Genomic DNA, 19,923 nt, shown 5'->3' with positions numbered 1-19,923 from the left:
CATGGCAAAAACAAAATGCATGTCTTATCAGAGAGAAATGTATGAATGATTTATTGTCCTTCTTGAGGCTAAATATAAGTCAATAGGAAAATGAGAGAACGTTCAGTTCAGTTCAGTTGCTCAGTCGTGTCTGACTCTTTGCGACCCCATGAATTGCATCACACCAGGCCTCCCTGTCCATCACAAACTCCCGGAGTTTACTCAAATACATGTCCATCGAGTCAGTGATGCCATCCAGCCATCTCATCCTCTGTCATCCCCTTCTCCTCCTCCCCCCAATCCCTCCCAGCATCAGGGTCTTTTCCAATGAGTCAACTCTTCGCATGAGGTGGCCAAAGTACTGCAGTTTCAGCTTCAGCATCAGTCCTTCCAATGAACACCTAGGACTGATCTGCTTTAGGATGGACTGGTTGGATCTCCTTGCAGAGAACATTAATTCTCCACTATCTTTTCAGGAATGTGTATTATTATAATGGCAACATGAGGATAGTTATAGAAAAATATATCTATTTGCACTTGAGATATCTGCAGTATGACTAGGATGGTTGGTGCTAACAAATCTTGTTTATAGAAGCATACTTTCACAAACATAAGAAATGATGTACAAGTGTCAGAGGATGCAGCATCTGCCCTTTATGGGCACAAGAAAATGCAACTTTTTTTTTTAATCTTTGTTTTCCCATTAAGCTTGGCAGAGAACCTTGCACACTGACCTGTAGGAAGTGTTGAATGGTTATATGAATGATTACATATTCAGGCTGTATAATTCTTACAGGTAAAACAGATAATATATACATTTAATGTCAGGATAAACCCAGAGACTATTTATGCTTTTCACAGGTGAGAAGACTAATGCATATTTTTCTGAGAGGCAGATGAAGATTAGAAGTCCATGATTAAATCCTGCCCTTACCCCACTTTTTGTGTTTCTTTGATGACAACACATAGGCTAAGATTGCTCGATAGAAGCTTTGATATCATGGAATTGCTAGTTTGCTGGACAGAGCTAGTCCAATCCTGTGCATAAAGAATCTGAATCCTTAGGAAATTCTAATATGTCAACTGCATTCTAAATCCCCACCTTCTAAAGATAAGAAATTCCTTAGATAAGATAATTTCTTAGATAAGAAAAATGAGAATGTGCCAGTCTGCCTTCCCACTCCTATATGACAATACACACATTCAGTCTCACTTTTTCACAGCAAAATTCTACCTCAAACATCCCCAACCAGTTTGTTTAAAATGCTGTAGAATGAATTTCAACTTTACTCTGTCAAGTAAATCATTCTTAATTCTTTGTCACTGTTTGATTGTGTCAGGAAACTGGGCCAAATAACTGCTTAAATGAATCTCAACTTCATGATTTCTAAATTTATAGTGTTTCCTATATAGTGAAAGACTCCTTTCGACCCCATGGACTGCAGCCTGCCAGGCTCCCCTGTCCATGGAATTCTCCAGGCAAGAATACTGGAGTGGGTTGCCATTCCCTTCTCCCATATAGTACAACTCCTATATAGTACAACTACTAAAATAGATACTTTCATTACCCCCTCCCAAGAACCAGTTTCTCTCATTTCTTGAATTAAACTATGGAGTCTAGGGAAGCTCTTTTTAAGGGTTTGTGTATATACTTGTTTGTTCTTTAATTATAGAAAACTATTCTTCTGCCTAGTCAGCTGAGCCAGGCTGTTTTCCTAAAAATGCACATATAAATACCAAATATTATAACATTGTTATTTTTATAATTACAACATACTAGAAAGGTCCCCAGTTTAACCATATTATTTTATATTATTTATTACAGGACAACATGATAAACTTTGATAGCAATTGCCTGAATAACGAACCTAACTTTTTTAAAAAACATTCATGTGATGATAATAAGGTAATGATAATTATTTGGAATTTATATGTCATTTGAGCTTGATATCATAGAAGTTTATATTTCCTGTATCTGTTTATTATATTGATTATTAATGACATAGTCTTTTGGTTCTAACCTGACAATTCCCATTGATATACTGTTATATTGTGGTCTTTTATACTTTTATTTTACAAATTTTCCTATGCTTATTTGATAAATATTCCTTTCAATTTTAGCATTTCATTTTTCACCTTGAAAACAGTAGAACTGCTGAATTCAAAGATATACATCTCCGTTCTGAAACATTTATTCAGGAAAATGCTTGTCAGAATGATTGCTTGCATATACAGACATAATTAATGGGCATAATTTAGTTGTAGGCATTTTTAAATTTTTTCTTTCAATATTTTCTTATCTTCAAATCATTACCTCCTCTATTTGGTGTAATGTTACAATTTACAGAATTTTGAATAAAAGTTTGTGTCATCTCTTTCTTCAGAAACTAGTGTGCTATTCAAGCCTTTTGGAAACTCACAATAACTGAGTTAACCTCATGGCATTTGAGTGTATCCATAAATTCCAAAAAAAATTCCTATTTTTGAAACACTTGTTTTAGGCAAATAGGCCCTTTATTATTGCCAGTTATTCATCCATATCGCCAAAGGGGCAAAAATAATAATAACAAAAATCACACATACCTTTTATTACTGCCGCTTTCAGAAGCGCTCTCCTTTAGTTATCTTGTTTAAAACTGAATAAACTTGTTATGTGCTTACTCATAAGCGATAAGATCATACATAACAAAAAAAAAAAGAGTTTAAAGTGTCACATAATCATTAAACTGAGTTCTAGGCACTTGAGGCTATCACCTGGGAGCTAAACAGTTTCAGTTTAGTTGCTCATCAGTCATGTGATTAACTGGAATAGAAGAAAAGTGGGGTGGAGGTGGGGCATTATTTAGCAATACAGTTCTGGCTCTAGGCTCTTTAGAAAAGCTTATTACTTCTTAATATTTTATTTGAACCACAGCCCTTCTGATGTTTTCTCTATAATAGGAAGCTTCATTTTTGAATCGTGCTGCTCGAAAGTTGAAGCAATTCCTTAAAATGAATATCAGTGACGATTTCAAGCTTCACCTATCAACAGTTTCACAGGGCACATTGACACTGCTAAACTGCACCAGCAAGGTAAGCTGAGGACTATTTACTTTGAACCAAAATATAAACTCCTCCCGGGATAGGATCCTAGTATTTTCTGATGATCATAAGCATTAGCAGAGAAATCTAAGTGCTTATAAGAAAACTAAAATGCATTTACTCAATTCTAGAAGAGGAAAATTTCAGCTTATAAAGTACCTATTCCTCTCTTGGCTAGGGCAAAGAAATCATTTATAAAAGGGAACTAAAATTAAAAAAGGGCAACACTGTAAATCAACTATACTTCAATTAAAAAAGGATAACAAATACATGAAAGAAAATAATAAATAGTATTGCCATGGGCTTCCCTCATAGTTCAGTTGGTAAAGAATCTGCCTTCAATTCAGGAGACCCCGGTTCGATTCCTGGGCCGGGAAGAAAGAATCCCACAGGAGAAGGGATAGGCTACTCACTCCAGTATTCTGGCCTGGAGAATTCCATGGTCTGCATAATTCATGGGGTCGCAAAGAGTCAGACACAACTGAGTGGCTTTCACTTCACATTGCCATAGTAATTTTCAAGGAGGCTAGGGTGATAAGTTGGATGAAGATGGTAAATTTTTATTTCTAAAATATCTTAATTTTAATCCATTTATGTACACATTTGTAAGAACTCATAACCTATAAAAATTAATCAAATATTTAACAAATATCTTTTTATACAAAATTTGAGTGTATTTATGTCCAACAATTTTCAGGTTTTTTGCCTCAGTAATTTTGATAAGTACAGGGCTAATTTTTTCTACTTCTCTACTAGCAGTTATGAAATGTAACCAACAAAACAAAATATGGAAGACATTACCTTGGGACTAGACAATAATTTCTTTCACCTGCGAAGTGGAGAAAAATATAGTATCTACACTATAGGATGTTGAAAAGGTTAAGTGTTAAATGATATAATTCATATAGCATGAATGCATGCGAGCTCAGTCATGTCCAACTCTTTGCAACCCCATGCATTGTTGCCTGCCAGGGCTCCTCTATCCATGGGATTATCCCGTCAAGAACACTGGAGTGGGTTGCCATTTCCTGCTCTAAGGGGGTCTTCCTGACCCAGGGATCAAATCCATATCCCCTGCATTGCAGGTGGATTCTTTACCACTGAGCCACCTGGGAAACCTGCTTAGTACTAAAAAGTTTCAATAAATTTTTATTATTACTATTATTACTTTACTCTCTCTTTAGGAATTTTACTAGCTGCCATATAAAGCCAGTATGCCAAAATATTTATTATATATTTTAAAAAGTTAACATTTTTATGATAGAAAAATGACTGTTTAAAAAAAATTTTAATACTAGTAGTTGCCCACAGAAGGTAAAATGGCAAGATTGTCCTTGAGCCCTATAGACAGTGATGAAAATACATGTTGGACCTTAATAAGTTGGACTACTTCATTTATCATTATGGTTATTTACTTCATGCAAGCCAGCCTCCTCCTGGTGGTGTGTTTTTGCCAAGCTTATTTCCAGTCTTGTCCCCTTATTCATGTTAACTTCTTATATAGAATTTCTTCTGTTTTCTATACATCTGATCTCTACTGTTCTATCTATACATCCTTCAAGGCAAAGTTTAAGATTCATGAAGAGCTTATATTTCAGCTCTTAATCCTTATTTATAATGATTTAAATTACAGTCAGCGGGAGGAGAGGGAAGGACTAATTGAGAAAGTAGCATTGACATATATACACTATCATGTGTAAAACTGGTAATTAGTGGAAAGCTTCGATACAACACAGGGAGCCCAAGTCTGCCACTCTGTGATGACCTAGAAGGGTGGGATGGGAAGGGGTAGGGAGGCTTCTGAGGGAGGGGATATATATGTGTGTATATATATAAAAATATAATTATGACTGATTCACGTTGTTTGGCAGAAACTGATACAACATTGTAAAGCAATTATTCTACACTTAAAAAACAAAAAAATAAGTAGGATGACATTAAAAAAAAAAAAAGTACAGTCAGCCTGTCATATCCATTGGTTCTGCATTCTCTTATTCAACCACCTGTGGATCAAAAATATTCAAAAAAAATTCCAGAAACTTCCAAAAAGCCAAACTTAAAATTTGTCGAGCCACATTTACAACTATTTATGCAACATCTACATTGTGTTTACAACTATTTACACAGCATGTACACTGTATTAGGTATTATAAGTAATCTAGAGACGATTTCAAGTCTACAGGAGCATGTGCCTGGTTATATGCAAATTCAATGCTATTTTATATAAGGAACTTGAGCATCTGTCCTTGGGTTTTGGTATCCACCCAGGTCCCAGAACCAATCCCCCTACAAATACAGAAGGATTACTGTACTATCTTATGCAAAATAGGAAGTTCATTTCATGTTGCTTACAAATGCAATTGCTTAGTAACACCTTATGTTGAGTATAAGTTTCAAGTCAGGGCTTAACTGAAAAGAGCGAACTATCAATATCACCTCTTCGAATAGAAGGGTTAAAGGTCATAGGTATGCTGTATGTTTGCCCTTCTTTCTCTCATGTGAGGAACTTTGCATGGATCACCATGTTCCAAAATCAACTAATTTTAGAGAGAGAAATAACATGAAAATTAAAATCTTGATATTAAAATGGTTACAAAATTAACTGATACAATCCAGCTTTTTCTTGTAATGAGAAGACAAGATGTTAAAGATGGTCAACTACATTGAATTTTCTTCATGAGTCAGGCATGCTACAAACTTTTTACTATTGTGCATTTCACCTTGCTTCTGATGGGTAAAGTTTAATAAAATGTATGGTTAGGATTTAACAACTTAGTGCAATATTATTTTCATATTGACTGAAATTCTAGTTTTGTCTCTGTTAGTATACCCTTCCATGTTTGTTTTTCAGACCTCACAGCAATTAACACAGTGCTGGACACATCTGCAAAATTATGAGTCTAGGTTATTTGAAGGACTAACCTAACCTTTCTTGTTTCTCCCTTTTCCCTGATATTTGATAATATTTCTAAGTGAAATTAGTATTCTGCCATACTAACAATATATAGATTCTCAAGTAGATTAGATGAGCTGAAGGTAATATGAAATTTAGCAGTTATAATAATGGAAGAAGTAATAAAGGACTAATAATCAATATTATGACTTTGTTTTTAAGGGTAAAGGAAGAAAACCCCCTTCCCTGGGTGAAGCCCAACCCACTAAGAATTTGGTAAGAGTTTTGCACCCTCCAGATGTTTGCCTTCAACAGCTTGAAATAACTCTAGCATCCTGATAAGGATCAGCCCTGTTAAGGAAACGACAAAGTAGAAGTCCTCATACACAACGAGCTTTCAAAATAAATGGATCAGAAAGGTTGGAAGGCCAGGCCTTTCCCCAAAGCAGCACTCTGTAACCTTTGGGTGGTGGGCTGGAGCCAGTGTGCACCTCTCTTCCCAACTCCGTGTTCTATGATGTCATTTTAGTAGTTTGGTACTGTCTACAGGCATGAGGGGGCTTCTGAGGTGATGTTAGTGGTAAAGAACCTGCATGCCAACGCAGGAGACATGAGACTGCAGGTTCGATCCCTGGGTCAGGAAGATCCCCGGAAGAGGGCATGGCAGCCCACTCTAGTGTTCTTGCCTGAAGAATCCCATGGACAGAGGAGCATGGCAGGCCACAGTCCTTGAGGTCGCAAGAGTCGGACACGACTTGAGTGACTGAGCACACACGCACGCATGGGCTGGAGACCATGCAAATCAGCAGAGGCTAATGTGAAGGCAGAGGGTGAAGGCAAACATCTTTTTTATCAGCTTTTTGCTCAACAATTTCTGAATGTTTCTCTTTGAACTGTTTCCTTTTATATGGTTGGTTTTGAAAATAGTCATTATAATATTGGTAAAAGGAAAAGGGAGATACGACTTAGAAATTGGATCTCTTTAAACTGCATTTTAAAAAACCACTATTTTAAAATTAAAGAAGCTAGGGAAAATATCAGAGCATTGATTTTTCAACAAAGAAAATTAAAACCTCAATAGGTAATAGGCAAAGAACATGACCAAACTATATAGAAGAAAATAAACTAGAAAACAAGATACAAATAAAAAAAGCGACCTTAGTGAAGGAATACATATTAAAAATAAGGACCCTTTTTAAATCTATTTTACTCACATAGATTATACAATATATTAGTGTTGTTGTTTGGTTGCTAAGTCATGTCTGACTCTTTTGCAACCGCATGGACTATATAGTCTGCCAGTCTCCTCTGTCCATGGGATTTCCCAGGCAAGAATACTGGAGCGGGTTGCCATTTCTTTCTGCAGGGGATCTTCCTGCCTGACCCAGGAACTGAATTCATGTCTTCTGCATTGGCAGGCAGATTCTTTACCACTAAGCCACCAGGGAAGCCCATACACTATATACCGTATATGTGAAATAGTACATGAATACTCTATATGTACACACATTCTATTAGCTTGTTGCATAAAATTATATAGCAATATGCAAAATATTTATGAATGAAAAGGCATATTTCACTAAATGTGACAATGATATATTAACTAGAATGAGGCATGGAAAAATGAACACACCTGGTTCATGAGAGTGATAGATTCTTTTATCACATTTCCATTATTATGTTATTTGACCACTCTGTGTGTGTTAGTCATTCAGTCGTGTCTGACTCTGCGACTCCATGGACTGTAGCCCCACCAGGCTCCTCTGTCCATGGAATTTTCCAGGCAAGGATACTGGAATGGGTTGCCACTCCCTTCTCCAGGAGATCTTCCCAGCCCAGGATAGGAGTATGGAAATCCCTTACTCCTCTTAGAGAAGCAGAGTGAGTCTGCACACCCTGGGACTCAGGAAACCCTAGGTATTCCAACCTGAAGTGGAATAGTTGAAATGAATACCTGAGTAGTATCAATATACTGAGTGCCTCTGGCTAAGGGAATTTGGAAAGAAAGTTTAGAAAAAGGAGGTAACACCTGTGTTCCTGAAATTACAGACATAAAATCATGTTTGTCTTTTTAATGAATGTTTAGTCTTGGTCTATGTAGAAAAGTCATGAAATGTTCATGTCTATGTATTTCAAGTCTGCTAGTCATAAAAACTTCGGTTTATACTTTTTAAAGATGTTTTGGCATATGACTTTTTTATTTTACTTCCTCACACCCCTCCCTCTTTGTTATGTAAAGGAATCTGGCATCCAAACCCTGAGACATTAGTTAATTAAGACATTAATTCATTTCTCAGGCATCCAGAGTCCACAACTCAGGGACTCACAAAAATATAACTGAGGATACGCAGAGCTACTCTCTTTTATCTCTATTACATCTGAGATGTCCCTTTCTCCACTTTCTGTAGGTTGTACAGGTAGCCCTTTTGAAGATGACAGAGCCATCTTCGTGGTCTTCTGACTTTCAAAATAAAGTCATACTCCTTGCCTCAAAAACAAATAAACAAACAAATGTTCTGGGATCCTCAATACAAAGAATATTAGAAATCCTGCTTCATATTTACCTTTGAAATCTGTCCTCTAATCTTGTAAATGAATTATTTTAAGAGTATGTGTTAGTGTTACTAAATATATAATTGAAAGAAATCTGAATGTGACCACACTAAAAATAGGACAAACAAGCTCAAGACCCAATCTATTATATTTACTTGATTATATGACCATGGCAGATTACTTATCCTCTTTGCATCTCAGTTTCCTCAAATGTGAAAGGTGAAGTCACCAATCTTATAGTTACTAAGTAGATAAAATGAAATAATATATGTGTAGCACTGAGCACAGTACCTGACCTAGGAAACACCTAATAATCGGTTGTTATTGAAATGAAGAAATTACCCTGTAGTAATTCACTTCTCAGGCATCCAGAGTCCACATCTCTGGGACTCATGAAAATATAACTGAGGATACGCACCGCTATTCTTTTCTATGTCTATTATATTCGAGGTGTCTCTTTCTCCACTTTCTGTAGGTTGTACAGGTAGCCCTTTTGAAGATTTTTGACTGAGTAGGAAAACTAGCTTATGAGGCAGACATCTTCCATTCTCTAGTGAAGACTAGGGAACAAACTTAATTGGGTATATTCTTATTAATCATCTTTGCCAAAATAAATATTTTCAGTATTAATTATTTCTTCCATAAAAATATTTCTCCATTGTAAAAAAAAAAAAAACTCAGTTGAATAATGTACAGATCTTTCTCACAAAAGTTTAAACAGCACTCTTATGTCCACTTATGTTGCATTGCTAAAAATGGTGGCCACCTGACATGGCTCTTTAATCCTAAATTTTAAATCGTAACAACCTTGTATATCCTACACATCAATGATTGTAGCTAGGAACCATAATTTTTTAAAAATGTCATTCAACATTCTCCTTTTTTAAATATTCATTTGACATGGACCATTTTTTAAATTTGCTACAATAATGCTTCTGTTTGATGTTTTGGTTTTTTGGCCACAAGGCTTGTAGGATCTTAGCTCCCTAACCAGAGATCAAACGTGCACACCCTATATTAGAAGGCAAAGTCTTAATCACTGGGACTACCAGGGAAGTCCCAAAATTCTTCTTTTTAATTACCAAATTTTTAATATAACCTAGTATAGTGGAAACTAAGACTGAATGTTTTACAATGTGTATTTTTATTAAAATGTGCACTTAAAAACTTTTTTTATGTATTTCTCTAGGAAGAGAATAAATCTTTAAAGGAACAGAAAAAACAGAATGACCTGTGTTTCCTAAAGATACTACTACAAAAGATAAAAACTTGTTGGAATAAAATTTTGAGGGGCATTAAAGAACATTGAAAATATGGAGTAGCAATATAAAACCTTGAGTTTTATTTGTATCCTCCAAGAATCTATCTGCTCATGCGATTTTCGAGGGCAGAATGCCTCCTGGAAGTTACTGAATGCATCCTGGTTAAAACAGATTACAGCAACTGAGAAATCCTTACTGTAGTTCCAGAAGATGGACCTAAACAATGGAAACCAAATGCTGCAATCAACAAAACTATTTCACATGTATGAGGACATATATTAATTGGTATTAATTCTGAACCTTTTTTTTTAAGACAATCCATATAAGGTATTAGTTGCAATAATACTTTTTAAATGTGTTTAAAATTTTCAGAAGATATATAAATTCTGTGAAGTATATAAAGGTTATGAGGATTAAAAATTAACATTTCATTATTACCAAAATATATAGTTTTATGCCCATTATGCATCAGTATGCTGCAATGAGAGTAGAAACTTTTCTCGTCTGTGCTGGAAATGTTTCAGAGTTAACAGTGAGATATGGATAAGGCCCATGAGAATGAAAGACGCAGTAGCATCAAGGAGTCCAAGGTAATTGAAAGATATTAAGAGATGTAATTAAACATGAATGTATAACACAGTGCCTTTGATAAATGATATTACAGATGTTTTAAAATTAAAATAATGAATAGTTTCACAAAACAGAAAGTCACCTGTCCTAAGGATGCTAAACCATAGCACTGGGTTACTTTTGTCATTTATGTGTAATAAAATTTGTCTACATGAGTTTGCAATTTGGGAAGTATATTTTTAAGAGAATAATATATGTTGGCCTTTTAATTAATGGAATGTGTATATTTAATTTTGACACAATATCTGTATATAAAAATATTTTCATACAGTACTACAATTGCTTACTTTGGATAACATTTCTCCTTTGATAATAAATGACCTATGTATTAACACTGTCAGATTCATTTAATTAATCCCAACAGGATTTTTTTGGTCATGCTATGTGGCTTATGGGATCTTAGTTCCCCCATGAGGAACTGAAGCTGGGCCCCCTGCGGTGGAAGTGCAGAGTCCGAACCCCTGGGTCACCAAGGAAGTCCTCCAAAAGAAGTTTTTAAGCCCAAGATTTTTAATATGGCACCACTATTTGATTTTTCACTTCCATTGAAATATAGTCTTTAATCTCTTAACTATCAAGAATGTACATGAGACTGGGGACCCAAACTACGTAAGAATAGGAATACTACTTTACTGCCTGTTTTTGTCAGGGCCTGAAAACTAGCTTATAAGGCAGGCATCTTCCATTTTTATAAGTGAAGACTATTGGCAAATCCTTCTAAGCTTAGAATTGCCAATAGTCTTCACTTACGAAGGAAACTGAAAACACTATTCTAGGCGGGCCAAGTGTTCTAAAATAGCCACTGTGGTCTCATCATCACCTGGTTCAGAGCTGACTGACTTATTTAATCTACAGACAATGCTCAGGTGCCATCCTCAGTAAGACCTTCCTCTCAGTTCACATCTGTGTCTCAGCTTCTCTTTCTCATGGTCCCCAACCCACACAGAGTTTCCTCCTCACTGGAGGAGACGGCTGTATCAAGTTGTACACACAGTTGTATATATTCACTGATTATCCCGGTAATGAGGCAGTGAGCCAACTAGGTTTTCTCTTTGGTTTTTATTATTAATTCCAGAAAAGGGAGTTTACTAACACTTTTTGGGAGCAACTGATTTTCCACCAAGCTTTTCCTTCAGACAGACTTATCAAAGAAGGCTGTTTCCATCCACCACAAAACAGGTCAACTATGTGGAACAGCTCCACCCTGACGAACGGGTGCTGTTGGTAAACCATCAGCTATGAAGAGGACATTTTAAGCTTCAAAAGGAACACTTTTAAACGTGTTCTTGAAAGTGTTTCCATGAAGGCTGTCTATAATGTTCCTAACAGGGTTGAGATTGTGACAAAATAAGGAGTGATTATTTTAAAATTCATTAAAAATTATTAAAATTTTCCTCCTTTTTAACTACTGACTTTCATTTTTATCATTTGTTTATGATAGAATTGAATTGTAGAGAAAACTCACACCCCAAAATTCTTATTCAGCATAGTGTGTCAAATTCATGGAAAAAACCACCAGGCTTTTATGATTGTATTTCTCTTGTTTCCTAGCTACTAGCATGGTAAGTAAAGACACGGCAGGTTGGTTAGTAATGATCTTGGATACTACATTTTTTTATTATTTCTATCCCCTAATTAGATTTGTTCTATTTCAATGGACACTGTCTTTCAGATATGTATGTGGATGCCTTAAATCAGCACTTTTTAAAGACTGTCACAAGAAACCCTCTATAGATTCTAAAAAAAAAAAAAAAAGAAACAAACCTGAGTTCTGAGATCAGATCATTTTCTCTTGGAGATTCACAATTCATATATTAAAAGCTCTGTAAACTCATAAAGTTTTTTAAAAAGTTTAACATCAAGATAGCATTTCCAAAACTGACTACAGAACACTTTTATGTAAAAACCACGAACCTAGCACACTTGGAGGAATATTACTTTATACAAAGAGACTCAGTTAAGAGTCTTTTAAAACAAGCTTTAAAGGAATTTGCTGAAGTAAGAGATATTCCTTTCAGGATTAAGATAGTTCTATCACAACTAGAAGTGTTTCTTTTCTTTTAGCCATCCTTTCATTCACAGTCAGTTTAAGAAGGACATTTCATCAAATCTACTGTAAATTTTTCTGTGGAAACACACATCCTCTATTATAATTTGGATGGTCTTTATGGTACTCTATCCGTGAAATCTTCATGCTATCGGTCATTATGGTCTTACTCCTTATGAAGTTCTTCCAAATTCTATCAGCTGTAAATAAAAATCACGTTTTCCATGAAGGTAAAAATTTCTAAGATCTCACTTTTTAAAATTCTTCATTTACCTTCAGCACAGTCCCAGTAGCTAAAATTCCATCAGGCTTTACTTTTTGAGGTATTATAAAAAAAAAACAGGTATAATGTATTTGCTCTTGTAAACTATCTATTGCTCTACTTCCATCATCACAAAATTTGGACACAAATTTCCAAGAGGTTTGTCTCTCTACTGTCACTTAGAATCTTTGCACTAGATTAATACTAATAGCTATTAACAAATATCTACATAAAACATTTCACTTCAGTTTTTCAAATTTGCTACTTTGAAGGCTATACAATGGAATATTTCTCAGTCATAAAAAGCAACAAATTTGAGCCAGTTGAACTGAGGTGTACAAACCTAGACCCTGTTACACAGAGTAAAGTTAAGTCCAAAAGAGAAAAACAAGTATCATGTATTAAGGCATATATATGGAATCTAGAAAAATGGTACTGATGAACCCATTCGTAGGGCAGGAATAGTGTCGCAGACGTAGAGACTGGACTTGAGGACACAGAGGGGAAAGGAGAGGGTGGGACGGATTGGGAAAACAGCATTGAAATTTATACATTAACATATGTAAAGTGGGCTTTCCTTGTGGCTGGGCTTCCCTTGTGGCTCAGTTGGTAAAGTATCCACCTGCAATGTGGGAGACCTGGGTTCGATCCCTGGGTAGGGAAGATCCCTTGAAGGGAAAGGATACCTATTCAAGTGTTCTGGCCTGGAGAATTCCATGGACTGTATAGTTCATGGGGTCGCAAAGGTTGGACTCGACTGAGAAACTTTTACTTTCACCTTCATATGTCAAATAGCTAGCTAGTGGGAAGTTACTATATAACGCAGGGAGCTCAGCCTGGTGCTCTCTGATGGGTTAGAGGGGGTGTGCCGGGGGTGGGTCGGGAAGGAGGCTTAAGAGGGAGGGGACATATGCATACTTATGACTGATTCACATTGTTACACAACAGAAACCTACACAAAGCAATTATCCTCCAATTAAAAAAAATGTTTTAAATGAAGGCTATTATAATCAAATACTTTTTCTAAATATGTCAGCCATTCCTTGACACATCCACACCTGCTTTAAGGAAGTCTGTACCAGCCATGACTTCTGCTAAGTGTTCTTAGCCGTGTGAGGTCATGCCTCTCAACCCACCCAATGGGGCCCTCTAGGGCATCTGCCCGAAGTACAATTAATGAGAGACTAACAATCTGCGATAAATGTCACACAGCTTGAGAAAATGAACTAGTTCAGGTGCCCTGTTCCAGAAATCTGAGCCATAATCTCAAATAAATTTACCCAAAGTAAGACTGAAATAGAATGTTTTTAAGGTTTTATTAAGTTGAGCACTGGCAAATTTAAAGAATGGGGGAACAGGTAGCGAGTGAAGAAGATACACAATTAGAGAAGTATGCAGATGAGTAAGAGAAGCATACAGCCTGGCAGAGGGACCAGCCCTGACAGCTTCCTCAGGACCTAAAGATGTTCCAGTTCTAATCCACATGCATCTTTTATTAATCCTCCATCCTTCCTTTCATGGTGTCTTAGAAGGATCTCTTGTCCATTATACTTGAAGGTTATATTGAGATGATTTTACATTGATGAATGAGAAAATAAGAATGAAAGGTAAGTTTATGAATATCAGGCACTACATTAGGAAGGGAAACTTAATGACAAGACCATCCAGGTATGACCTAAATCAAATCCCTTATGATTATACAGTGGAAGCGACAAACAGAGTCAAGGGATCAGATCTGATAGACAGAGTGCCTGGAGAACTATGGACAGAGGTTCATGACATTGCATAGGACGCAGTGATCAAGATCATCCCCAAGAAAAAGAAATGCAAAAAGGCAAAATGGTTGTCAGAGGAGACCTTACAAATAGCTGAGAAAAGAACAGAAACAAAAGGCAAAAGATAAAAGGAAAGATATACCCATTTGAATGCAGAATTCAAAAGAATAGCAAGGAGAGATAAAAGCCTTCCTCAGTGATCAGTGCAAAGAAATAGAGGAAAACAATAGAATGGGAATGACTACAGATCTCTTCAAGAAAATTAAAGATACCAAGGGAACATTTCATGCAAAGATGGGCTCAATAAAGGACAGAACTGGTAGGAACCTGACAGAAGCAGAATATACTAAGAAGAGGTGGCAAGAATACACAGAACTATACAAAAAAGGTTTTCATGAGTCAGATAACCATGATGGTGTGATCACTCATCTAGAGCCAGACATCCTGGAATGTGAAGTCAAGTGGGCCTTAGGAAGCATCACTACGAACAAAGCTAGTGGGGGTGATGGAATTCCAGTTGAGCTATTTCAAATCCTAAAAGATGATGCTGTGAAAGTGCTGCACTCAATATGACAGCAAATCTGGAAAACTTAGCAGTGGCCACTGGACTAGAAAAGGTCAGTTTTCATTCCAATCCCAAAGAAAGGCAATACCAAAGAATGCTCAAACTACCACACAATTGCACTCATCTCACATACTAGCAAAGTAATGCTCAAAATTCTCCAAGCCAGACTTCAACACTACGTGAACCGTGAACTTCCAGATTTCAAGCTGGATTTAGAAAAGGCAGAGGAACCAGAGATCAAATTGCCAACATCTGTTGGATCATTAAAAAAGCCAAAGAGTTCCAGAAAACCATCTACTTCTGCTCTATTGATCACACAAAAACCTTTGATTGTGTGGATCACAAAAAACTGTGGAAAACTCTTAAAGAGATGGGAATACCAGACCACCTGACCTGCCTCTTGAGAAATCTGTATGCAGGTCAGGAAGCAACAGTTAGAACTGGACATGGAACAACAGACTGGTTCTAAGTAGGAAAAGCAGTACATCAAGGCTGCATATTGTCACCCTGCTTATTTAACTTAAATGCAGAATACATCATGAGAAATGCCAGGCTAGATGAAGCACAACCTGGAATCAAGATTGCCAGGAGAAATATGCAGATGACACCACCATTATGGCAGAAAGTAGAGAAGAACTAAAGAGCCTCTTGGTGAAAGTGAAAGAGGACAGTGAAAAAGTTGGCTTAAAACTCAACATTCAGAAACTAAGATCATGGTATCCAGTCCCATCACTTCATGGCAAACAGATGAGGAAAAAATGGAAACAGTGACAGACTTTATTTTTGGGGGCTCCAAAATCAGTGCAGATGGTGACTGCAGACATGAAATTAAAAAGACACTTGCTCCTTGGAAGAAAAGCTATGATCAATCTAGACAGCATATGAAAAAGAAGAGACATTACTTTGATAACAAAGATTCATCTTGTCAAGCTATGATTTTTTCAGTAGTCATTTATGGATGTGAGAGTTGGACTATAAAGAAAGCTGAGCGCCAAAGAATTGATACTTTTGAACTGTGGTGTTGGAGAAGAATCTTGAGAGTCCCTTGGACTGCAAGGAGATCCAACTAGTTTATCCTAAAGGAAATCAGTCCTGAACATTCACTGGAGGGACTGATGCTGAAGCTGAAACTCCAATACTTTGGCCACCTGATGCAAAGAGCTGACTCATTGGAAAGGACCCTGATGCTAGGAAAGATTGAAGGCAGGGCGAGAAGGGGACGACAGAGAATGAGATGGTTGGATGGCATCACCAACTCAATGGACATGAGTTTCAGTGAGGTCAGCGAGTTGGTGATGGACAAGGAAGCCTGGCGTGCTGCAGTCCATGGGGTCACAAAGAGTCTAACATGACTGAGTGACTGAACTGCACTGAAACTTAATGACTAAACTTTGCCTCCCCGAGTAGGAGAAAATAGTTGAGTCAATAAGGAAATCAGGCTTCAACTTTATTGAACAGAGATTAGAGAACTGTAGGGAAGTCTTGCAAAATGAGGAAACTGCTCCTTCTGTGCTATACTCAGGTGGCGTTGGAAAGTTTCTGTTTGTTTCAACTGTAACTTGTATCAGGTAATTCTTTCCTGAAAGTCAAATGTTAAGCAAAGGTAAAAAATAAGTTTATGTGACATTTTAGGGTAGAATGTGTATCAACTTTACCTTTGATTTCTCACTAACTTAAGGGCTGTGTGTGCATGCTGTTGTTTCAGTCGTGTCTGATTCTTTGCAACCCTATGGACTATAGCCCACCAGGCTCCTCTGTCCTTGGGATTCTCCAGGCAAGAGTACTGGAGTGGATTGCCATGCACTTCTCCAGGGGATATTCCCAACCCAGGGATCGAACACACATCTGCCTGTGTCTCCTGCACTGCAGGTAGATTCTTTACCCACTGAGCCATGGGGAAAACCCACAGAATACATATTCAGGGCCAAAGAACACACATGCAGATTATACGTTTAAACCAGATCACATCACTCCCTGTTCCTGTAAGTAAATCAGAACCATTTTAGTGGCCTCCACAGCATGAACAATCTGGGAACTTTAAGTTTCTAATATTTTGTTCTTGGCTCACACCATTCCACAGTTACAGGGGTCCTACCTTAGAGCCTTTGTCTTTTTTTATCTTCTGCATGAAATCTCTTTCCTCTGCTGTCCACTTACATGCTTCAAGATATTAAATGCTCATAACACAGAGCACTTAAACCCAGTAAACAATTTCAACAAAGTAAACAAAAAGAATAACCAATAAGGGCTCAGCCCTCTGTATGTTGTATGCTCAAATGTCACTTTCTCATGCCATCATCCCTCAATCCCTATTTAAAACTGCGACCCAATTCCAATCTCCAACCAGTCTCATTCTAACCACCTCTTCCCCACTTCTTCTCCATAATACTCATCATACTCTAATGTAAAATATATTGATTTATCTTCTTTATTGTCAATCTTCATCCACTAGAATGTGAACCTCAAAAGGGCAAGGGCTTTTGACTGGTTGGTTCACTGCCCCTAGATCAGTGCCTGGCACATCAATAGCAGCTAAATATTTGAGGAATATATAACATGTACATATATCTAAAATTATATAAAAACTTCAGTGTCAGACATTTGTGGCAAAGATTTTACATACATTACTGATAAGCCTCAAATTGGGCCTGGCAGATGAATATAATTATATTAACTTAAAGTATATTTCTTAAAATTCAGTTTGTAATTATCTCACACCAACGAGTGGGATGAGGAAAGGTGTCTTAACTCAATGTACTGAAGATTTCCTGTTGTAGAACATGGTTTTAAGCACTTTTCTCAACAGTATTGGCATTGTGAAGGGGAAGCACAAAGTCATACTAAATTTTACCACTGAAAACATTTTGAATTCAAATAACAGATCCAAGCCTACTTACTTTAAGCAAAAAGGAATTTATTAAAAGTTACTGGATAATTCACAGAAATCTCTGGAAGAGCCAGCTAATCAAGTTAGGCAGTTGTTTAGCCAGAAACAATGCCCATATAATGAAAGACTACTTCATTGGAAGACAGTCAGCTAAAGGGCCACCATGGGGACATGTGACTTTAAAATTAAAAGTAAAACAACTTAAAATCATTTAGTATTTGGACTTAAATTGGAAGCTCTGGGCTCTAGGGCTGCTGTCACAGATACTGTGTATACAAACATAAAAAGTAAGAAGGAATCCCAGTTACCTTTGCAAAAGCATCATTCAACACTGATATTTTAATAACCCATTACCTTTAATTCATTTGATGTCATTTGACTTCTCACATAAATCAGTGTGTTCTTCCTGCTTTTTCCCTTGGCATAGTCACTGGTTCAGAGTCAACGAGTAACAGGTCGCATCTTGCAAAATGAGTGTCACTTCTTGACGCTGTCACAGTTCCCTTCAAAGCCCAGTGTCTCACCACCATCCTCAAGAGAAAACAGATGCATACTACAGTGTCTGCTTCCTCACATTGTTTCAGAATCGCAGTCTGTTCCATAGTTCCAAGGTTACATATCTACTTCGTAGCTGCAAGAAAGGGTGGAAAACTACATTCTGGCTAAGATTTTGAAAGAGAAAATTTACCAAACAGGGTTTTCAAAAGATGCTAGCCACAAACATGACAAATGACCCTTAGAGATTGTAAGAAAACTCAGGTTTAAAATAGATCAAGACAAGTTTTCACTACTAGATATGTTTTAAGCAGTTTAACTTCTAATATTGTTCAAAGTTTAGTTAAATAAAGTATCTAAGGCAGTAAGTGATAAGCCCCTCCTCATATAACAGCTTTCTGGTAACTGCATCAGTGACAAACAATCTTTCTAGTAACACCAGAGGGAGAACCATAACACTGTTCATCAAAAACAAAGACCGTGAGAATACAGAGCCTCACCAAGAATACAGAGCTGATCTAGAACAAATGTTGCTCATTCAAATAGTGCTTTGCTTTTGTCTATAGTAAGAGATTGGAAAACAAACTTTTAGGTTTAAATTTTCAAATTGTAATAGTTAACTAAATAGCAAGTTTTTAAAGGGAAATCACCCTTGAAGAATTAGTGTTCAAAATGAAGAATTTCTGATGCTTCCTGTGTGGTCCATATGAGTTTTTTTCCTTATTAGGACTCCTAAGTTTGGGAAGATTAGCAAAAATGGAAATATATTATTGAAACTTCTTGGTTCTTAAAGTATTCCTCTTGAATAAAATAACAAGAGGGAGAAATAAGATAACTTTGAAAAATCTTTAAAGTTTTACAGTATAATACGTAAACGTATATATAGTTGCCCCTCAAAAATCAAAAGCAGAAAGAAAAAAAAAACTCTAAAACATTTAGAACAAGTTTAATTCTTGTTTTAGCTCTATAAATCAAAAATTCACTTGCATTTCTCATATTTGTCAAAATTCTTCAAATCATAGGTGGTAAAACAGTTGAGGGAGGGCTATATCAGAATATGAGTATTCAATAAAATTCAAGAAAAATTATCTTATTAAAATTACACAGAGAAATTTTTGACAGAAACCACTTTTAACAAAAGTATCACAGAAACTAGCTTAAATATATTATTAATACTTACTATTAATATAGGGCTATCAACTACATTTGTGAATATCAGAAAACAAAGAGGAGGTAGTGATTGTCCATAAATTATCATCAAATGTGAGTGGTTCTGAAAAACATAAACCTCTTCATTTTTTAAAGATTAAAAAGTATTAAAGTATTATATATTCATTTAAAAACTGGTAATACAAAAATATAAAGAATATGTAACATCATAACTACTTAAGAGTAGAAATAAACATGATATAAAGAGGAATATAAACACTTTGAAAGCCTTTTTATCTGTCTCATCTTCTATACAACTGGAATTGTATTTTACACACATTCACT

General features: G+C 36.3%; 1 protein-coding gene across 4 annotated transcripts in view; it reads left to right on the top strand.

Moving 5' to 3' along the window:
- IL7 (interleukin 7) overlaps positions 1-10,730 on the top strand; it is a 52,824-nt gene extending 42,094 nt beyond the window's left edge. For 2 of the 4 annotated variants that reach the window (XM_061123536.1, XM_061123539.1), the window contains exons 3-6: positions 1,805-1,885; positions 2,920-3,051; positions 6,176-6,229; positions 9,696-10,730. In XM_061123536.1, coding sequence (XP_060979519.1) covers positions 1,805-1,885; positions 2,920-3,051; positions 6,176-6,229; positions 9,696-9,815 — 387 coding nt within the window. In that variant the 3' untranslated portion in view covers positions 9,816-10,730. The remainder of the gene's footprint in view (positions 1-1,804; positions 1,886-2,919; positions 3,052-6,175; positions 6,230-9,695) is intronic. The other 2 variants (XM_061123538.1, XM_061123537.1) reach the window with 2 other exon arrangements.
- The last annotated feature ends 9,193 nt before the right edge of the window (positions 10,731-19,923 follow it).

Source organism: Dama dama, chromosome 21 (genome assembly GCF_033118175.1).
Source record: "Dama dama isolate Ldn47 chromosome 21, ASM3311817v1, whole genome shotgun sequence".
Lineage (NCBI taxonomy): Eukaryota > Metazoa > Chordata > Mammalia > Artiodactyla > Cervidae > Dama > Dama dama.
This window is presented reverse-complemented; position numbering and strand designations above follow the sequence as displayed.